General features: G+C 45.0%; 2 protein-coding genes across 28 annotated transcripts in view; one reads left to right on the forward strand and one right to left on the reverse strand.

Annotated features, from left to right (window-relative positions):
• The window catches only part of RIMS1 (regulating synaptic membrane exocytosis 1), a 513389-nt gene that overhangs the window by 194352 nt on the left and 297641 nt on the right, over positions 1-21396 (forward strand). The gene's annotated exons all lie outside the window — the stretch shown is intronic.
• On the reverse strand, positions 2760-7142 carry LOC311517937 (uncharacterized protein). Its single transcript, XM_084623262.1, has 2 exons — positions 5783-7142; positions 2760-4627 (listed from the first exon to the last, which is right to left on the reverse strand). The coding sequence occupies exons 1-2, from the start codon at positions 7135-7137 to the stop codon at positions 3112-3114; spliced, it is 2871 nt and encodes a 956-aa protein (XP_084479388.1). The 5' UTR covers positions 7138-7142; the 3' UTR covers positions 2760-3111.

The following is a 21396-nucleotide window of genomic DNA, read 5'->3' on the forward strand; positions in this document are numbered from 1 at the left end:
CTGGAAGTAAACTGACAAATAGGTAAGTACAGACTATAGCAGTTCTTGAATAATAAATGTGTCTATTACATACTGGGTTCAATCCTACATTTCCTGCAGGGCCCAAACTCTTATTGGACAGTGGTCACTGTTACACAATTAATTTTTATCCATGGGTACCATATAGTAACATCTGAGATACTACCAAATATACCAATACTTAGAATGGGAAATAGGAGTAGTATAGATAATTTCCACTGTGCTCACTTCAGGGGTGACCATTATGTACTTTTGCATGCTGTATACTGTCTTAACTCTGGTAATAGAAATAATAATAATAATAAATAATCATGTAGTATGGCTTTATTGTTTGACAGGATAGTGTGCTCTTGCTAAAAATTAAAAAGTCAAAAGGACCAAGCAATAAAATCAGCCATAATTTAATTTCTTTAATTTTTGTGTTAATAGGTTTGTCTGATTCTTTGGTCAGTATTGTATCTATATGAAATACTGAAAAATACTTGTAATAAACCTTTAATATTTATTACCTGCAGTAAACCTAAATCTGTGCTTTGCAGATAAATACAGTTCACTGAAAGGGAATGGATCTGATTCTGCACTGCCTTTCACCTTTCACAGTCACTTACACTTGTTGAAAGTGTGTGCAAAGTGCTGCTAAATCAGAAAGTTAGATTTTATACTCATTTTACATAGGTTTAAATGTCTGCATGAAGTGCAAGACAGTACAGAGGAAGGCCTTTGGCTGTAAAATATTATGAATATGATATTGTTGTGACAGTATAGGTTATAGTCAGTGATCCAAAGTGTCGTGATGTTTAGGTATCTCAATTTTCCACAGTTAATTGCACTTTGCTTGAATTTTCCAGGGTTATAAGAGCTAAAAATTAGGAGTGACGATACATTCCCATTTGATCTATGTGTGTTCAGTCCCCAATTGAGATTCTATGTCTTCCCAAAACTCACCTGCTCAGCTTTCTCTCCTACATTACTTTTCCTTTTGCTCTCTCCTCACTGCAGGAATGCCAGTTTGCAGTTTCACTGCATTTTCATTCCAGCTTTATTCTCTTACTTCCTCTGTATTTCCATTCATTATTTTCTGATTCTTTCTTCAAGAGTTCATGTGCCCATTCTGTAAAGGATTCTCTTTCTTCATTCAAGAAATTGTTTTGAGATAGTTTGTATTAAAAATACTATAGGAAAATAAATTGTGTTGTATTTGTATGAACTCACTTTGGAAAGAGAGGGAATATATCTACTAGGAGAGTGGGTTGTTTTTGTGGAGGATTGAGGGTGGGTTTTTTGGCTATAATTTGAAATGACAGCAAATTGCAAGTGACAGACAGCTGTGAGTGAGCTCTAGGTCTTCTGAAGTGATAGAATTTTTATAGCATCCCGAAACATCACATGTTTTATGTCATTTATTTACCTTATTTTGTTAGACTTTTGTAATTTTTATGATTCTGTATGTTGATGTTCATTGTATATTGGTAACTACCAATACAGTGACATGATTGGTATGGGCAGATCTTGATGATGGTTCCCGTGAATTTAGATTTATATGCAGTCAAATCCTTACTCAGGCAAAACTCCCTTTGACTTTGAGTAAGGGCACAGTAAAATCTGAGTAAGGATTTCAGAATCTAGCAAGCAATGATTTGCAGTTTGTTCAAATGGTTTGTGAAAATTAGGAGTATATCTGATAACTACATTAGTATTTTCTGTTCATCACCTTATGAGAAAGATATGGACAAACTGAAAGGAGTTCAGAGAAGAGCTGCAAAAATGAAAATGAGTCTGATAGATCATAGAATCAGAATATCAGGGTTGGAAGGGACCTCAGGAGGTCATCTAGTCCAACCCCCTGCTCAAAGCAGAACCTAATCCCCAACTATATCATCCCAGCCAGGGCTTTGTCAAGCCTGACCTTAAAAACCTCCAAGGAAGGAGATTCTACCACCTTTCTAGGTAACCCATTCCAGTGCTTCATCACCCTCCTAGTGAAAAAGCTTTTCCTAATATCGAACCTAAACCTCCCTGTCAAGGTTCCTCCCCCACTCTGAACTCTAGGGTACAGATGTGGGGACCTGCATGAAAAACCTCCTAAGCTTATCTTTACCAGCTTAGGTCAAAACTTCCCCAAGGTACAAAATATTACCCCTGTTATCCTTGGAATGGCCGCTACCACCACCAAACTAATACTGGTTACTGGGGAAGAGCTGTTTGGACGCGTCCTTCCCCCCAAAATACTTTCCAAAACCTTGCACCCCACTTCCTGGACAAGGTTTGGTAAAAAGCCTCACCAATTTGCCTAGGTGACTACAGACCCAGACCCTTGGATCTTAAGAACAATGAACAATCCTCCCAACACTTGCACCCCCCCTTTCCTGGGAAATGTTGGATAAAAAGCCTCACCAATTTGCATAGGTGACCACAAACCCAAACCCTTGGATCTGAGAACAATGAAAAAGCATTCAGTGTTTTACAAGAAGACTTTTAATAAAAAATAGAAGTAAATAGAAATAAAGAAATCCCCCCTGTAAAATCAGGATGGTATATATCTTACAGGGTAATTAGATTCAAAAACATAGAGAACCCCTCTAGGCAAAACCTTAAGTTACAAAAAAGATACACAGACAGAAATAGTTATTCTATTCAGCACAATTCTTTTCTCAGCCATTTAAAGAAATCATAATCTAACACATACCTAGCTAGATTACTTACTAAAAGTTCTAAGACTCCATTCCTGTTCTGTCCCCGGCCAAGACGACTACAGACAGACACCCAAACCCTTTGTTTCTCTCCCTCCTCCCAGCTTTTGAAAGTATCTTGTCTCCTCATTGGTCATTTTGGTCAGGTGCCAGCGAGGTTACCTTTAGCTTCTTAACCCTTTACAGGTGAGAGGAGCTTTCCCCTGGCCAGGAGGGATTTCAAAGGGGTTTACCCTTCCCTTTATATTTATGACACGCCCCCCAAATCTCAGCTAGGGTGAAACACTGGCTGGGATTTCTTCCTGGAGCTCTAGGAAAACAGAGTTAATAAGACACATGCATCTCTAAATATACTACCAAGTACATAAAGACTAACAATATTTTCCACATCTCAAGGACGATTTTAACCAGTTGATTCTGGGAAACTTTCACGGGAGAGTGCATCAGCCACTTTGTTAGAAGCTCCTGAGATGTGTTGGATGTCGAAATCAAAATCTTGGAGAGCTAAACTCCACCAAAGAAGTTTTTTGTTAGTTTCTTTGACGGTGTGAAGCCACTTTAGTGCAGCATGGTCGGTTTGCAGGTGGAAACGCCGTCCCCAAACATATGGGCGTAGCTTTTCCAGAGCGTAGACAATGGCATAACATTCTTTTTCAGTGACTGACCAGTTGCTTTCCCTCTCAGACAGTTTTTTGCTGAGAAACACTACAGGGTGGAATTCTTGATCAGGTCCTTTCTGCATTAAAACTGCTCCCACACCACGCTCGGATGCATCTGTGGTTACTAGGAACGGTTTGTCAAAGTCTGGGGCCCTTAGTACAGGGTCAGACATGAGTGTCGCTTTAAGCTTGTTAAAGGCCTTCTGACACTTTCCGGTCCACTGAACAGCATTTGGCTGTTTCTTTTTGGTTAGGTCTGTCAGTGGGGCAGCGATTTGGCTGTAGTGCGGTACAAATCGTCTGTAATAACCGGCCAAGCCTAAGAAGGATTGAACCTGTTTCTTTGACCTTGGGACAGGCCACTTTTGGATAGCATCCACTTTGGCCTGTAGGGGGCTGATAGTTCCTTGACCCACCTGGTGTCCAAGGTAAGTCACTCTGTTTAGGCCTATTTGACACTTCTTAGCCTTAACAGTTAGTCCTGCCTCCCTTATGCGCTCAAGGACTTTTTGTAGATGTTCCAGGTGGTCTGCCCAGGAATCCGAAAATATGGCCACATCGTCAAGGTAGGCGACTGCATATTCTCCTAATCCCGCTAGGAGACCATCTACAAGTCTTTGGAAAGTGGCGGGTGCATTTCGCAGCCCGAAAGGGAGTACATTAAATTCATACAGCCCGAGATGTGTGATGAAGGCTGACCTTTCCTTGGCAGATTCATCTAGCGGTACCTGCCAGTACCCCTTGGTTAAGTCCAAGGTAGAGATGAACTGGGCCCTTCCCAGTTTCTCTAATAGTTCATCTGTGCGTGGCATGGGATAGTTGTCTGGGCGAGTTACAGCATTTAGCTTACGGTAGTCCACGCAAAAACGTATTTCCCCATCTGGTTTGGGAACTAGAACCACTGGAGATGCCCATGCACTTTCAGAGGGGCGGATTACACCCATCTGTAACATATCCTGGATCTCCCGTTCTATAGCAGTTTTAGCTTGAGGAGACACCCGGTAAGGTTGGACCCTAATTGGGTGAGCATTACCTGTGTCAATGGAGTGGTATGCCCGTTCAGTCAGTCCTGGGGTGGCTGAGAACGTTGGCGCGTAGCTAGTGCACAGCTCCTGGATCTGCTGTCGCTGCATACGCCCAAGGGTCATGGAGAGGTTCACCTCTTCCACACCACCAGCACATTTCCCTTCGTAGTAGACACCTTCAGGCCACTCAGCGTCGTCTCCTCCCTGGGCTGTAAACTGACAACCCTTTAATTCTCTGGAATAAAAGGGCTTTAGAGAATTAATATGATACACCTTAGGCTTTCGGTTGGAGGTGGGGAATGCTATGAGATAATTAACAGCTCCCAGGCGCTCCTGGACCACGAATGGCCCTTCCCACGATGCTTCCATTTTATGGGCCTGGAGCGCCTTTAAGACCATGACCTGGTCTCCTACTTTGAAGGAACGCTCTCTGGCCTGTTTATCATACCAGGCTTTTTGCTCTTTTTGAGCATCCTGTAAGTTTTCTCTAGCAAGGGCTAAAGAGGTTCGGAGGGTGTTTTGTAGGTTGGTTACAAAGTCCAGAATGTTAGTTCCTGGAGAAGGTGTAAATCCCTCCCATTGCTGCTTCACCAACTGCAATGGCCCCTTAACCTCACGGCCATATACAAGTTCAAATGGGGAAAACCCTAAACTGGGATGTGGTACAGCTCTGTAGGCAAAGAGCAACTGCTGCAATACTAGGTCCCAATCATTGGAGTGCTCATTTACGAATTTACGTATCATGGCCCCCAAAGTTCCATTAAACTTCTCCACCATGCCATTTGTTTGATGATGGTAAGGAGTGGCAACCAAGTGATTTACCCCACGAGCTTCCCAAAGGTTTTTCATAGTTCCTGCCAGGAAATTAGTCCCTGCATCTGTGAGGATGTCGGAGGGCCAACCTACCCTGGCAAAAATGTCTGCTAGTGCCTGGCACACACTTTTAGCCCTGGTGTTGCTTAGAGCTACTGCTTCCGGCCATCGGGTGGCAAAATCCATGAAAGTCAGTATGTACTGCTTTCCTCTGGGTGTCTTTTTCGGAAAAGGACCCAGAATATCCACAGCTACTCGCTGAAATGGAACTTCAATGATGGGGAGTGGCTGGAGAGGAGCTTTGACCTGGTCTTGGGGTTTTCCCACTCTTTGGCACACCTCACAAGACTGGACATAGGTAGAAACATCCTTGCCCATTTCCTCCCAGTGGAATGACCCCCCCAAACGGTCTTTGGTCCTGTTCACCCCAGCATGGCCACTAGGGTGATCATGGGCTAAGCTCAAGAGCTTGGCCCGGTATTTAGTTGGAACTACCAACTGTCTCTGAGGATGCCAGTCTTCCTGGTGTCCCCCAGAAAGAGTTTCCTTGTATAAAAGTCCTCTTTCTACAACAAACCTGGATCGATTAGAAGAGCTGAGAGGCGGTGGGTTGCTCCGTGCCGCCGTCCAAGCTCTCTGGAGGCTTTCATCTGCTTCCTGTTCGGTCTGGAACTGTTCCCTTGATGCTGGAGACATCAGTTCCTCATGGGATTGTGGACCTAGGCTTGGTCCCTCTGGAAGCGATATAGGGGATGGAGCTGTTTCTGTTGACTGTGAACCGCTCTCCGCTGGTGCACTATGTTGGGATTCAGGCTCCGGCTGAGCCTCTTGTGTAGGGTTATCGGCTGCTGCCAGTTCAGGTTCGGTGGGGCCCTCTGGTGTTGAGGTTGCAAGTACTGGATTCAGTGCTGACACGGGGTCTGGTGTTGGTTGTTTGGCTGGTTCCGGTTCTGGGACTGGTTCCGTCTGGGTCTCTGGGACTGGATCTACTACTGCTGTTGCAGACATTGGCCTGGGGTCCAGGTCCATCACCTCTGACTGGGTCCTGATAGAAGTTTCCGGAACAGAGCTAGGCCTCACGGCTTGTTTAGCCTGGTTGCGGGTGACCATTCCCACCCTCTTGGCCTGCTTCACATGATTGGCCAAGTCTTCCCCCAACAGCATGGGGATGGGATAATCATCATAGACTGCAAAAGTCCACATTCCTGACCAGCCCTTGTACTGGACAGGCAACTTGGCTGTAGGCAAATTGAAAGAGTTGGACTTGAAGGGTTGAATCGTCACTTGGATCTCTGGGTTGATTAAATTGGGGTCCACTAAGGAAGCATGGATAGCTGACACTTGTGCTCCGGTGTCCCTCCACGCGGTGACCTTCTTCCCACCCACACTCACAGTTTCCCTCCGCTCCAAGGGTATCTGGGAGGTATCTGGGCCTGTGGACCTCTGGTGGGATTCCGGTGCAATGAACTGTAATCTGTTGGGGTTCTTGGGGCAGTTGGCCTTTACATGCCCCAGCTCGTTACACTTAAAACATCGTCCAGCTGACGGGTCACTGGGGCGAGGAGGGTTGCTGGAGAACGGGGTGGTGGGACGATAAGGGGTCTGGAGGGTTCTTTGGGAGGTAGGTGGGGCTTTGGGCGGCCCCCGGTAATAGGGTGTGGTCTGGGGTGGTCCCTTCTGGTCTCCGCTCCAACTGCGACCAGTTTTCTTCTTCTCTGCCACCTCCACCCATCTGGCTCCAATCTCTCCTGCCTCAATTACAGTTTTGGGTTTCCCATCTAGGATGTATCTTTCTATTTCCTCAGGAACACCCTCTAAGAATTGTTCCATTTGCATTAGGAAGGGCAAATTTACTGGAGATTCAACACTTGCTCCTGATATCCAGGCATCCCAATGTTTTACAATGTGGTAGGCATGTCGGGTAAATGACATGTCTGGTTTCCACCTTAGGGCTCTGAACCTCCGACGAGACTGCTCGGGTGTTATCCCCATTCTGACTCTCGCCTTGGATTTAAACAGTTCATACTTGTTCATGTGTTCTTTAGGCATTTCAGCTGCCACCTCAGCTAAGGGTCCACTGAGCTGCGGCCTCAGCTCTACCATGTATTGGTCAGTAGAGATGTTGTACCCAAGGCAGGCCCTTTCGAAGTTTTCTAAGAAGGCCTCAGTATCATCACCTGCCTTGTAGGTGGGGAACTTTCTGGGATGGGAAGTGGTACCTGGAGAAGGATTGCTAGGGTTTGTTGGTATATTCTGCTGGGCCTTTATCCTCTCCATCTCCTCCACATGCTTCCTCTCTTTTTCCTTCTCCTCCTCCTTCAGCCGCATGAGTTCTATCTGTCTTTCATGTTCCCTTTGTTTTTCCTCAGCCTGAAATTTGGCTAATTCCAGCTGTAGTCGAGCTGAGGATTTGGCCATTCTAACCTCTCTGTTTTTAACTAACTTTACACCCGAGGTTTAGAAATAAACAAACAAAACTTGGCTGTAAACTTTTGCTGTGCTGGAATAGAGTACCTATTCTCTGATAGTGATTGTCAGCCTACAGAAAAAGACAATTCCCTTGTCTCTGCTCTGGGCCCAAATTAAAGCAAAAAACCTCCAACTACTTGGAAAACTGCTTACCCAGCCCAAAGAAGAAAAAAAATTTCTTTTCAAACCTGTGCTCCTTGTAAAACAAAAAAAAATCAAAATCCTAAAAAAAAACCCTGCCACTTTTGTCTCCAGGCAAATGGGTAGAGCACACACCCCCTGTCATAAATATAAAGGGAAGGGTAAACCCCTTTGAAATCCCTCCTGGCCAGGGGAAAGCTCCTCTCACCTGTAAAGGGTTAAGAAGCTAAAGGTAACCTCGCTGGCACCTGACCAAAATGACCAATGAGGAGACAAGATACTTTCAAAAGCTGGGAGGAGGGAGAGAAACAAAGGTTTTGTGGGTCTGTCTGTAGTCGTCTTGGCCGGGGACAGAACAGGAATGGAGTCTTAGAACTTTTAGTAAGTAATCTAGCTAGGTATGTGTTAGATTATGATTTCCTTAAATGGCTGAGAAAAGAATTGTGCTGAATAGAATAACTATTTCTGTCTGTGTATCTTTTTTGTAACTTAAGGTTTTGCCTAGAGGGGTTCTCTATGTTTTTGAATCTAATTACCCTGTAAGATATATACCATCCTGATTTTACAGGGGGGATTTCTTTATTTCTATTTACTTCTATTTTTTATTAAAAGTCTTCTTGTAAAACACTGAATGCTTTTTCATTGTTCTCAGATCCAAGGGTTTGGGTCTGTGGTCACCTATGCAAATTGGTGAGGCTTTTTATCCAACATTTCCCAGGAAAGGGGGAGTGCAAGTGTTGGGAGGATTGTTCATTGTTCTTAAGATCCAAGGGTCTGGGTCTGTAGTCACCTAGGCAAATTGGTGAGGCTTTTTACCAAACCTTGTCCAGGAAGTGGGGTGCAAGGTTTTGGGAAGTATTTTGGGGGGAAGGACGCGTCCAAACAGCTCTTCCCCAGTAACCAGTATTAGTTTGGTGGTGGTAGCGGCCATTCCAAGGATAACGGGGGTAATATTTGTTACCTTGGGGAAGTTTTGACCTAAGCTGGTAAAGATAAGCTTAGGAGGTTTTTCATGCAGGTCCCCACATCTGTACCCTAGAGTTCAGAGTGGGGGAGGAACCTTGACATGGTGGCACAGTGGTGGGATTAACCTGAAATCATTTTGAGATCCAGTTGAGATTTTTTGAACTAGAAATACAGATTTTAAAAAGGAATTTTTAGGAAGTCCAGAAGGCAGCTTTGAAACTGAAAGCAGCTTGGTTTCTCTCTGCTTTGTGGCCAAGCAGAGACAAAAGGGGATTATCTTGTGAATTGCAGGTTTTCTTTGCCTAGAGGCAGGGTACTTAACTCCTGCAGGGAAATTCACAGTCTTCCAACCCAGAGGTTTTTTTTTCTTTTCTTCCTAAAAGTAAATAGGGGGTGTGTGCTCTACCCATTTGCCTGGAGACAAAAGTGGCAGGGTTTTTTTAGGATTTTTGATTTTTTTGTTTTGTTTTACAAGGAGCACAGGTTTGAAAAGAAATTTTTTTTTTTCTTTGGGCTGGGTAAGCAGTTTTCCAAGTAGTTGGAGGTTTTTTGCTTTAATTTGGGCCCAGAGCAGAGACAAGGGAATTGTCTTTTTCTGTAGGCTGACAATCACTATCAGAGAATAGGTATTCTATTCCAGCACAGCAAAATTTTACAGCCAAGTTTTGTTTGTTTATTTCTAAACCTCGGGTGTAAAGTTAGTTAAAAACAGAGAGGTTAGAATGGCCAAATCCTCAGCTCGACTACAGCTGGAATTAGCCAAATTGCAGGCTGAGGAAAAACAAAGGGAACATGAAAGACAGATAGAACTCATGCGGCTGGAGAAGGAGGTACAGGAGGCTGCCCACAAGAGGGAAATGGAGGCAAGGAAGCATGTGGAGGAGATGGAGAGGATAAAGGCCCAGCAGAATATACCAACAAACCCTAGCAATCCTTCTCCAGGTACCACTTCCCATCCCAGAAAGTTCCCCACCTACAAGGCAGGTGATGATACTGAGGCCTTCTTAGAAAACTTCGAAAGGGCCTGCCTTGGGTACAACATCTCTACTGACCAATACATGGTAGAGCTGAGGCCGCAGCTCAGTGGACCCTTAGCTGAGGTGGCAGCTGAAATGCCTAAAGAACACATGAACAAGTATGAACTGTTTAAATCCAAGGCGAGAGTCAGAATGGGGATAACACCCGAGCAGTCTCGTCGGAGGTTCAGAGCCCTAAGGTGGAAACCAGACATGTCATTTACCCGACATGCCTACCACATTGTAAAACATTGGGATGCCTGGATATCAGGAGCAAGTGTTGAATCTCCAGTAAATTTGCCCTTCCTAATGCAAATGGAACAATTCTTAGAGGGTGTTCCTGAGGAAATAGAAAGATACATCCTAGATGGGAAACCCAAAACTGTAATTGAGGCAGGAGAGATTGGAGCCAGATGGGTGGAGGTGGCAGAGAAGAAGAAAACTGGTCGCAGTTGGAGCGGAGACCAGAAGGGACCACCCCAGACCACACCCTATTACCGGGGGCCGCCCAAAGCCCCACCTACCTCCCAAAGAACCCTCCAGACCCCTTATCGTCCCACCACCCCGTTCTCCAGCAACCCACCTCGCCCCGGTGACCCGTCAGCTGGACGATGTTTTAAATGTAACGAGCTGGGGCATGTAAAGGCCAACTGCCCCAAGAACCCCAACAGGTTACAGTTCATTGCACCGGAATCACACCAGAGGTCCACAGGCCCAGATACCTCCCAGATACCCTTGGAGCGGAGGGAAACTGTGAGTGTGGGTGGGAAGAAGGTCACCGCGTGGAGGGACACCGGAGCACAAGTGTCAGCTATCCATGCTTCCGTAGTGGACCCCAATTTAATCAACCCAGAGATCCAAGTGACGATTCAACCCTTCAAGTCCAACTCTTTCAATTTGCCTACAGTCAAGTTGCCTGTCCAGTACAAGGGCTGGTCAGGAATGTGGACTTTTGCAGTCTATGATGATTATCCCATCCCCATGCTGTTGGGGGAAGACTTGGCCAATCATGTGAAGCAGGCCAAGAGGGTGGGAATGGTCACCCGCAACCAGGCTAAACAAGCCGTGAGGCCTAGCTCTGTTCCGGAAACTTCTATCAGGACCCAGTCAGAGGTGATGGACCTGGACCCCAGGCCAATGTCTGCAACAGCAGTAGTGGATCCAGTCCCAGAGACCCAGACGGAACCAGTCCCAGAACCGGAACCAGCCAAACAACCAACACCAGACCCCGTGCCAGCACTGAATCCAGTACTTGCAACCTCAACACCAGAGGGCCCCACCGAACCTGAACTGGCAGCAGCCGATAACCCTACACAAGAGGCTCAGCCGGAGCCTGAATCCCAACATAGTGCACCAGCGGAGAGCGGTTCACAGTCAACAGAAACAGCTCCATCCCCTATATCGCTTCCAGAGGGACCAAGCCTATGTCCCCAATCCAATGAGGAACTGATGTCTCCAGCATCAAGGGAACAGTTCCAGACCGAACAGGAAGCAGATGAAAGCCTCCAGAGAGCTTGGACGGCGGCACGGAGCAACCCACCGCCTCTCAGCTCTTCTAATCGATCCAGGTTTGTTGTAGAAAGAGGACTTTTATACAAGGAAACTCTTTCTGGGGGACACCAGGAAGACTGGCATCCTCAGAGACAGTTGGTAGTTCCAACTAAATACCGGGCCAAGCTCTTGAGCTTAGCCCATGATCACCCTAGTGGCCATGCTGGGGTGAACAGGACCAAAGACCGTTTGGGGGGGTCATTCCACTGGGAGGGAATGGGCAAGGATGTTTCTACCTATGTCCAGTCTTGTGAGGTGTGCCAAAGAGTGGGAAAACCCCAAGACCAGGTCAAAGCTCCTCTCCAGCCACTCCCCATCATTGAAGTTCCATTTCAGCGAGTAGCTGTGGATATTCTGGGTCCTTTTCCGAAAAAGACACCCAGAGGAAAGCAGTACATACTGACTTTCATGGATTTTGCCACCCGATGGCCGGAAGCAGTAGCTCTAAGCAACACCAGGGCTAAAAGTGTGTGCCAGGCACTAGCAGACATTTTTGCCAGGGTAGGTTGGCCCTCCGACATCCTCACAGATGCAGGGACTAATTTCCTGGCAGGAACTATGAAAAACCTTTGGGAAGCTCATGGGGTAAATCACTTGGTTGCCACTCCTTACCATCATCAAACAAATGGCATGGTGGAGAAGTTTAATGGAACTTTGGGGGCCATGATACGTAAATTCGTAAATGAGCACTCCAATGATTGGGACCTAGTCTTGCAGCAGTTGCTCTTTGCCTACAGAGCTGTACCACATCCCAGTTTAGGGTTTTCTCCATTTGAACTTGTATATGGCCGTGAGGTTAAGGGGCCATTGCAGTTGGTGAAGCAGCAATGGGAGGGATTTACACCTTCTCCAGGAACTAACATTCTGGACTTTGTAACCAACCTACAAAACACCCTCCGAACCTCTTTAGCCCTTGCTAGAGAAAACTTACAGGATGCTCAAAAAGAGCAAAAAGCCTGGTATGATAAACATGCCAGAGAGCGTTCCTTCAAAGTAGGAGACCAGGTCATGGTCTTAAAGGCGCTCCAGGCCCATAAAATGGAAGCATCGTGGGAAGGGCCATTCGTGGTCCAGGAGCGCCTGGGAGCTGTTAATTATCTCATAGCATTCCCCACCTCCAACCGAAAGCCTAAGGTGTATCATATTAATTCTCTAAAGCCCTTTTATTCCAGAGAATTAAAGGTTTGTCAGTTTACAGCCCAGGGAGGAGACGACGCTGAGTGGCCTGAAGGTGTCTACTACGAAGGGAAATGTGCTGGTGGTGTGGAAGAGGTGAACCTCTCCATGACCCTTGGGCGTATGCAGCGACAGCAGATCCAGGAGCTGTGCACTAGCTACGCGCCAACGTTCTCAGCCACCCCAGGACTGACTGAACGGGCATACCACTCCATTGACACAGGTAATGCTCACCCAATTAGGGTCCAACCTTACCGGGTGTCTCCTCAAGCTAAAACTGCTATAGAACGGGAGATCCAGGATATGTTACAGATGGGTGTAATCCGCCCCTCTGAAAGTGCATGGGCATCTCCAGTGGTTCTAGTTCCCAAACCAGATGGGGAAATACGTTTTTGCGTGGACTACCGTAAGCTAAATGCTGTAACTCGCCCAGACAACTATCCCATGCCACGCACAGATGAACTATTAGAGAAACTGGGAAGGGCCCAGTTCATCTCTACCTTGGACTTAACCAAGGGGTACTGGCAGGTACCGCTAGATGAATCTGCCAAGGAAAGGTCAGCCTTCATCACACATCTCGGGCTGTATGAATTTAATGTACTCCCTTTCGGGCTGCGAAATGCACCCGCCACTTTCCAAAGACTTGTAGATGGTCTCCTAGCGGGATTAGGAGAATATGCAGTCGCCTACCTTGACGATGTGGCCATATTTTCGGATTCCTGGGCAGACCACCTGGAACATCTACAAAAAGTCCTTGAGCGCATAAGGGAGGCAGGACTAACTGTTAAGGCTAAGAAGTGTCAAATAGGCCTAAACAGAGTGACTTACCTTGGACACCAGGTGGGTCAAGGAACTATCAGCCCCCTACAGGCCAAAGTGGATGCTATCCAAAAGTGGCCTGTCCCAAAGTCAAAGAAACAGGTTCAATCCTTCTTAGGCTTGGCCGGTTATTACAGACGATTTGTACCGCACTACAGCCAAATCGCTGCCCCACTGACAGACCTAACCAAAAAGAAACAGCCAAATGCTGTTCAGTGGACCGGAAAGTGTCAGAAGGCCTTTAACAAGCTTAAAGCGACACTCATGTCTGACCCTATACTAAGGGCCCCAGACTTTGACAAACCGTTCCTAGTAACCACAGATGCATCCGAGCGTGGTGTGGGAGCAGTTTTAATGCAGAAAGGACCTGATCAAGAATTCCACCCTGTAGTGTTTCTCAGCAAAAAACTGTCTGAGAGGGAAAGCAACTGGTCAGTCACTGAAAAAGAATGTTATGCCATTGTCTACGCTCTGGAAAAGCTACGCCCATATGTTTGGGGACGGCGTTTCCACCTGCAAACCGACCATGCTGCACTAAAGTGGCTTCACACCGTCAAAGAAACTAACAAAAAACTTCTTCGGTGGAGTTTAGCTCTCCAAGATTTTGATTTCGACATCCAACACATCTCAGGAGCTTCTAACAAAGTGGCTGATGCACTCTCCCGTGAAAGTTTCCCAGAATCAACTGGTTAAAATCGTCCTTGAGATGTGGAAAATATTGTTAGTCTTTATGTACTTGGTAGTATATTTAGAGATGCATGTGTCTTATTAACTCTGTTTTCCTAGAGCTCCAGGAAGAAATCCCAGCCAGTGTTTCACCCTAGCTGAGATTTGGGGGGCGTGTCATAAATATAAAGGGAAGGGTAAACCCCTTTGAAATCCCTCCTGGCCAGGGGAAAGCTCCTCTCACCTGTAAAGGGTTAAGAAGCTAAAGGTAACCTCGCTGGCACCTGACCAAAATGACCAATGAGGAGACAAGATACTTTCAAAAGCTGGGAGGAGGGAGAGAAACAAAGGTTTTGTGGGTCTGTCTGTAGTCGTCTTGGCCGGGGACAGAACAGGAATGGAGTCTTAGAACTTTTAGTAAGTAATCTAGCTAGGTATGTGTTAGATTATGATTTCCTTAAATGGCTGAGAAAAGAATTGTGCTGAATAGAATAACTATTTCTGTCTGTGTATCTTTTTTGTAACTTAAGGTTTTGCCTAGAGGGGTTCTCTATGTTTTTGAATCTAATTACCCTGTAAGATATATACCATCCTGATTTTACAGGGGGGATTTCTTTATTTCTATTTACTTCTATTTTTTATTAAAAGTCTTCTTGTAAAACACTGAATGCTTTTTCATTGTTCTCAGATCCAAGGGTTTGGGTCTGTGGTCACCTATGCAAATTGGTGAGGCTTTTTATCCAACATTTCCCAGGAAAGGGGGAGTGCAAGTGTTGGGAGGATTGTTCATTGTTCTTAAGATCCAAGGGTCTGGGTCTGTAGTCACCTAGGCAAATTGGTGAGGCTTTTTACCAAACCTTGTCCAGGAAGTGGGGTGCAAGGTTTTGGGAAGTATTTTGGGGGGAAGGACGCGTCCAAACAGCTCTTCCCCAGTAACCAGTATTAGTTTGGTGGTGGTAGCGGCCATTCCAAGGATAACGGGGGTAATATTTGTTACCTTGGGGAAGTTTTGACCTAAGCTGGTAAAGATAAGCTTAGGAGGTTTTTCATGCAGGTCCCCACATCTGTACCCTAGAGTTCAGAGTGGGGGAGGAACCTTGACACCCCCTATTTACTTTTAGGAAGAAAAGAAAAAAAAAAAACCTCTGGGTTGGAAGACTGTGAATTTCCCTGCAGGAGTTAAGTACCCTGCCTCCAGGCAAGAAAACCTGCAATTCACAAGATAATCCCCTTTTGTCTCTGCTTGGCCACAAAGCAGAGAGAAACCAAGCTGCTTTCAGTTTCAAAGCTGCCTTCTGGACTTCCTAAAAATTCCTTTTTAAAATCTGTATTTCTAGTTCAAAAAATCTCAACTGGATCTCAAAATGATTTCAGGTTAATCCCACCACTGTGCCACCATGTCAAGGTTCCTCCCCCACTCTGAACTCTAGGGTACAGATGTGGGGACCTGCATGAAAAACCTCCTAAGCTTATCTTTACCAGCTTAGGTCAAAACTTCCCCAAGGTACAAAATATTACCCCCGTTATCCTTGGAATGGCCGCTACCACCACCAAACTAATACTGGTTACTGGGGAAGAGCTGTTTGGACGCGTCCTTCCCCCCAAAATACTTTCCAAAACCTTGCACCCCACTTCCTGGACAAGGTTTGGTAAAAAGCCTCACCAATTTGCCTAGGTGACTACAGACCCAGACCCTTGGATCTTAAGAACAATGAACAATCCTCCCAACACTTGCACCCCCCCTTTCCTGGGAAATGTTGGATAAAAAGCCTCACCAATTTGCATAGGTGACCACAAACCCAAACCCTTGGATCTGAGAACAATGAAAAAGCATTCAGTGTTTTACAAGAAGACTTTTAATAAAAAATAGAAGTAAATAGAAATAAAGAAATCCCCCCTGTAAAATCAGGATGGTATATATCTTACAGGGTAATTAGATTCAAAAACATAGAGAACCCCTCTAGGCAAAACCTTAAGTTACAAAAAAGATACACAGACAGAAATAGTTATTCTATTCAGCACAATTCTTTTCTCAGCCATTTAAAGAAATCATAATCTAACACATACCTAGCTAGATTACTTACTAAAAGTTCTAAGACTCCATTCCTGTTCTGTCCCCGGCCAAGACGACTACAGACAGACACCCAAACCCTTTGTTTCTCTCCCTCCTCCCAGCTTTTGAAAGTATCTTGTCTCCTCATTGGTCATTTTGGTCAGGTGCCCGCGAGGTTACCTTTAGCTTCTTAACCCTTTACAGGTGAGAGGAGCTTTCCCCTGGCCAGGAGGGATTTCAAAGGGGTTTACCCTTCCCTTTATATTTATGACACTCCCACACTGCAACTTGAGACCATTGCTTCTTGTTCTGTCATTTGCCACCACTGACAACACCCTAGCTCCATCCTCTTTGGAACCCCCATTCAGGTTGTTGAAGGCTACTATTAAATTCCGGCGCCCCCCCCCAGCTCTTCTGCAGACTAAATAAACCCAGTTCCCACAGCCTCTCCTCAAAAGTCATGTGTCCCAGCCCCCTAATAATTTTTGTTGCCCTCCGCTGGACTCGCTCCAATTTGTCCACATCCCTTCTGCAGTGAGGGGACCAAAACTCTGTGCAATACTCCAGGTATGGCCTCACCAATGCTGAATAGAGGTGGAATAATCACTTCCCTCGATCTGCTGGCAATGCTCCTACTAGAATACAGCCCAATATGCTGTTCGCCTTCTTCACAACAAGGGCACACACTGCTGTCTCATATCCAGCTTCTCATCCACTGTAATCCTCAGGTCCTTTTCTGCAGAATTGCTGCTTAGCCAGTTGGTCCCCAGCCTGTAGTGGTGCATGGGATTCTTCCTTCCTAAGTACAGGAGTCTGCACTTGTCATTGTTGAACCTCATCAGATTTCTTTTGGCCCAAATCCTCCAATTTGCCCAGGTCACTCTGCACCCTATCCCTACCCTCCAATGTATCTACCTCTCTCCCCAGCTTAGTGTCATCTGAGAACTTGCTGAGGGTGCAATTAATCCCATCATCCAGATCATTAATAAAGATCAAGGTTGGACAAAACTAGCCCCAGGACCGACCCCTGGGGCACTCCGCTTATACCAGCTGCCAACTAGACATCAAGCTGTTGATCACTACCTGTAGAGCCCAACAATCTAGCCAGCTTTCTAGCCACCTTATAGTCCATTTATTCAATCCATACTTCTTTAACTTGCTGGCAAGAATACTGTAGGAGACCGTATCAAAAGCTTTGTGAAAGTCAAGATATATCACATTCACTGCTTTCCCCATATCCACAGAGCTAATTATCTCATCAGAAAGGCAATTAGGTTAGTCAGGCATGACTTGCCCTTGATGAATCTATGCTGACTGTTCCTGATCACTGTCCTCTCCTTGAAGTACTTCAGAATTGATTCCTTGTGGACCTGCTCCATGATTTTTCCAGGGACTGAGGTGAGGCTGACTGGCCTGTATTTCCCCGGATCCTCCTCCTTCCCATTTTTAAAGATGGGCACTACATTAGCCTTTTTCTCATCATTCCGGACCTTGCCTGATCACCATGAGTTTCCATAATGGCCAATGGCTCCGCAATCACATCTGCCAAGTTCTTTAGCACCCTCGGATGCAGTGCATCCGGCCCCATGGACTTGTGCTCATCCAGCTTTTCTAAATAGTCCCGAACCATTTCTTTCTCCATGGAGGGTTGGTCACCTCCTCCCCATGCTGTGCTGCCCAGTGCAGTAGTCTGGGAGCTGACCTTGCCTGTGAAGACAGAGGCAAAAAAAGTATTGAGTACCTTAGCTTTTTCCACATCCTCTGTCTCTAGGTTGCCTCCCCCATTCAGTAAGGGGCCCACACTTTCTCTGACCTTCTTCTTGTTGCTAACATACCTGTAGAAACCCTTCTTGTTACTCTTAACATCTCTTGCTAGCTGCAACTCCAATTGTGATTTGGCCTTCCTGATTTCACTCCTGCATGCCTTAGCAATATTCTTATACTCCTCCCTGGTCATTTGTCAGGTTTGGAGCATTGATTTATGAGAAAAGATTAAAGAGTTAAATATTTATACTGTCACTTGCCTACGTAGTAGTTAATGTTGGGATGTAAATATACAAATATCTGAAAATACCAAGGATGGAAAGGTATTATTTAGTGTGGTACAAGGCAAGGAAGCTAGGAGGGAGAGAGGATATAGCTAGAAAAGCTGAGATTGAATTAAGATGGGGAGCAGTTAGGGTGAATATCAGGAACAATCTCCTGTCACTGAGATGTATTAGACTGTGATATAGGTTCAAGAAAAGTGATGGAAGCTCTGGGATGGCCAATCATGTTACTGGGTTTTCCCTCTTTCCAGGGATCCCTCTTATGCTTGTCCAGTTTGATTCCTTCCTCACTCACAGCAACGTGAAGGAAGGCAACCTGCATGGCCTGTTTGGACATAAAAAAACCAAAGTCAGTGTATAGAATCCCCACTCGGGGAAGGGAAAATAAAGTCCCAACTATAAGGTTTTTCAAATCCTTATTTTCAGGTTTTACTTTAATTCCAGAAACACAAATTCAAACCAAGAACAGTTCAACTCAGATTACTAGATAATAACCACCTTTAATAACCTGCTTTAGTCAGCTGGGAGGAGAGAGGACATACTCTTCTCTGTGATAGCCTCCTTTGTCCCAGTTTCCCATTTCTTTTTATATCCCTACTTAGTTCAGCACTATTGCCAACCTGCACTGGATATGTGACAATTTATGCTGCCAGTTTATAGTGACAAATATGTTTTTGGCCACCATGCCTCTACATCAGTTAATTTTGTGTCCCAGCAACACATTGACTCTGCACACCCAGCCATAAAATTCTTCACATCTTTTGTCTCCCAGTACCACATCTGCCTTCTTGTCCACCAGCGACAGATCTTCTCCTACAGCTGTGGAGATTTTTCACACCTACCCTGCCCTCTCAAGGCCTCTCAGGTCCAGAGGTTCTAGACAGACAGACACATACGAAACCTGGACGGAGCGCTGCACCCAGGGGGGTTCTCTTCCCAGGGGAAAGGAGGGAGGAACCAACTCATTTTTCACAAGGGGGTCAGGTCCAAAAGGAGCAGAGAGAGACATCCTGAGCTTCTGGGCCCTTTCTGCTTCCTCGTTCCTGCTTCCCTGGTGTGAGAATAGTATCAACTGCTCCCCCTCCCCTCTTCAAAAACTTCTGTCAGTCCCTGAAGTGGGGTGCAGAGGGAAGAGCTCTGTCTGCCTCCGGCAGCAGCACGGAACTGGGGAAGGAAGCCAATCAAAGAGGTGTTTTTTCCTCTGGGCTGTCCAATATTGCATAAAGGGTGGAGCTTCTTGCATCGTGGTAAGACTGGCTTCAGCAGGGGTCAGAATTGTGTTACTTGCCATAAATTGTCAAAAGTTGGCAATACTGAGCGATAGACAGGAGCCCAGTTACTCCTTACACTTTGTCACAGTCCATTTGGCAGTCTTTAGCCATAACTATATTTAGGTTTGGCAGAATTGTTTTTTTAATTTTTTATAATTTAGATGGATAATATAGATATGTTAAAGGATTTTTATTGTTTTAAATATTCATATTTGCACAAAATTATGAGTTTTAATCCCACCCTCCCCCAGTTATTATCAATTTGAATGTTAACAGGTGAAAGAAATTATGGAAGGGTTCAGAGAATTGGGGTGTGGGTCACACAATAATTATTTAATGACAGTAAATGTTGAGATTCAAAAAGTTAAAGCTTTATAACTGCTAAAATACAAATTGTCAACATTGCATGGCAAAATATACAAATTAATTACCCATAAATCAAACTCTAATAGGTTCTCAAGCAGTATTTTTCCTCCTTTGCCTATCTGTACATTTCAATTATTATTGAGGGAAAGACTTTTTTGTCAATTTCTGTGTGTATGGGGAAATTGACATTTAGCAACATTTACTGATTAAAAATAGAATCCTTCCAAGCCTAACTATATTGCTTAGGCCTTCCTCAGGCTTTGTGGAAACATCTGCTGCTTCTTCTTAGTAGCTCATAGAACATTGTGGATTTGACCATTCACTGTGCAAGTAAATTTTTTTGTTTTGTTTTTGTGGTTGTTTGTGTGTGTGTGTATGTGTGTGTGTGCAGAAACTGTGGATTCAGTCTTATTTGATTTGTCAGGCATAAGATTTATCTCTTCATGACGTGTTCCAGGTTCCCAAAACAAAAAAGGCCTAAGCCCTCTTCATTGGGAAACAGACATTCCTTTTCAGTCAGGATGTTCCCTACTTAAGCCTTAAGCTTAAGCCTACTTTCAGTTCCTCAGAACAGGGGTAACCATTTATATTGTTTGTATATCCAAAAAGAAACCTATTGTGGATTGTGCCAAATGTTCTGTCCCCCTTTCACCTAACTGGGACATCTTTATTCTGAGTTTCTGTGCCAGTTCTAAACCAGGCTCTCTTGGGATCTGAATAGAGCCCTCAGGACTACTCAGATCAGAAAACTTCAGAGGAAGATTTCCTGCTTCATTCTTTTCCAGGGTCCAGAGGCTGAGACCCAGTATCCAGGAAGCTCAAAAAGCTGCAGATAATCTCTGTCCAGTGGTCCACTCTACTAGGGCCATGGCCATATCTTGGATGGATTAGAGAGGCATCATTATATAGGTTTTTCTGTGTTTTCTCCTGGCATTCCCTGCACTGGGCATTACTAGCTAAAATAAGTAGGGGTCTTCAAAATGCAACACTTCACCTCAGAATACTTAGAGCAGGGCTTTTATGAGAAGTTCTACCTTTGAAGGGAAAGAGTTGGAATTTCCAATTTGCCTCTCTCTCCCTCAGGTTCCCTGTTCTAATGCGACTCCGACTTTCTTGTTCTCCATTCCTAGGATGTTTTCTGTTAGGATACTGCTATGCAGAACCCAGCATTTCTTCCATCATAAGATAAGCCACAGTAAGGCAAATTATATTTCAGTTACAAGCTGATTTGCTTTCTGTGGCTCAGTCAAGATGGCAAACTCCGTTCTTGCCAGGCTTTCTAAACCAAGACTTTGACAAGAGTTGCCTTTCTGGTTAGAGAGGTAGATATAAGTCACCAGATGCTTTCACATCAGAAGGAAGTCAAATAGAGAAGCAAATGAGAGAACATTAGAGACTGGACAAATCCTAGATGTTGATTGGCTGTTATCTTTTCTGTCAGAACAAGTGAGTCACCGAAAGCAAATTATCCTGGAAGTGGGAATATAATTTCCCTTTGTGCAGTGTGTCATGTGCTTAATGACAGCCTAGTACAGGAGTTATGCGATCTTTATTTTTCTTACATTGTAATATGTTTTGGATTTGACTAGAATAATCCAACATGGAAGAAGCTTTCTGATGATTTGTTTTGACCATGTGCTTGAGTTTCT

The sequence above is a fragment of the Lepidochelys olivacea genome (genome assembly GCF_965140295.1).
Source record: "Lepidochelys olivacea isolate rLepOli2 genome assembly, chromosome: 3".
NCBI classification, from domain to species: domain Eukaryota; kingdom Metazoa; phylum Chordata; order Testudines; family Cheloniidae; genus Lepidochelys; species Lepidochelys olivacea.

What these genes read in the sequence shown, in the direction of transcription:
- LOC311517937 (XM_084623262.1), bottom strand. Translation starts at nt 7,137, where the DNA reads ATGTCATTTACCCGACATGCCTACCACATTGTAAAACATTGGGATGCC. An exon ending in AGCTCTTCTAATCGATCCAG is followed by an intron (nt 4,628 to 5,782) that starts GTTTGTTGTAGA and finishes CTTTTATTCCAG; the next exon opens with AGAATTAAAGGGTTGTCAGT.